Consider the following 403-nt stretch of genomic DNA (forward strand, 5'->3'; position numbering starts at 1 on the left):
CACCGCCCTGCAGCTCCGGGCGCCTGGGCCCACCCCCCAGTGCCCCGCGCTCTGCTCTGCCCGCAGGCTGGGCCTCCCTGGGTCTCCCCGGATGCTGGGGGCCGTCTGCCCCCCTCAGCTCCCCCAGCGATCCACGCACCGGGCATGCAGATGCACTGGAACTCCCCGATCTGGTCCAGGCAGGTGGCGTCATTCTGACACGGGTTCGAGACGCACTCATTGACGTCGATCTCGCAGCGTGGGCCGGTGTAGCCCTGCAGGCACCGGCACTCGAAGGAGCCCAGCGTGTTGATGCACTTGCCCTTGTGCTCACAGGGGTTGGCACCTGGGGGCGCAGCGCGGTCAGGGGCTGTTCCCAGCACCCCAGCCTCCAACAGTCTGGGAGGGACCTGCCCGCCTCCCC

The 403-nt window shown here is 70.2% G+C and overlaps 1 protein-coding gene across 1 annotated transcript in view; it reads right to left on the reverse strand.

Annotated features, from left to right (window-relative positions):
- The window catches only part of NOTCH1 (notch 1), a 76,614-nt gene that overhangs the window by 41,086 nt on the left and 35,125 nt on the right, over nt 1-403 (reverse strand). Inside the window, exon 11 of the mRNA XM_015572360.1 lies at nt 140-325. Coding sequence (XP_015427846.1) covers nt 140-325 — 186 coding nt within the window. The remainder of the gene's footprint in view (nt 1-139; nt 326-403) is intronic.

Source organism: Myotis davidii, unplaced genomic scaffold (assembly GCF_000327345.1).
Source record: "Myotis davidii unplaced genomic scaffold, ASM32734v1 scaffold609, whole genome shotgun sequence".
Lineage (NCBI taxonomy): Eukaryota > Metazoa > Chordata > Mammalia > Chiroptera > Vespertilionidae > Myotis > Myotis davidii.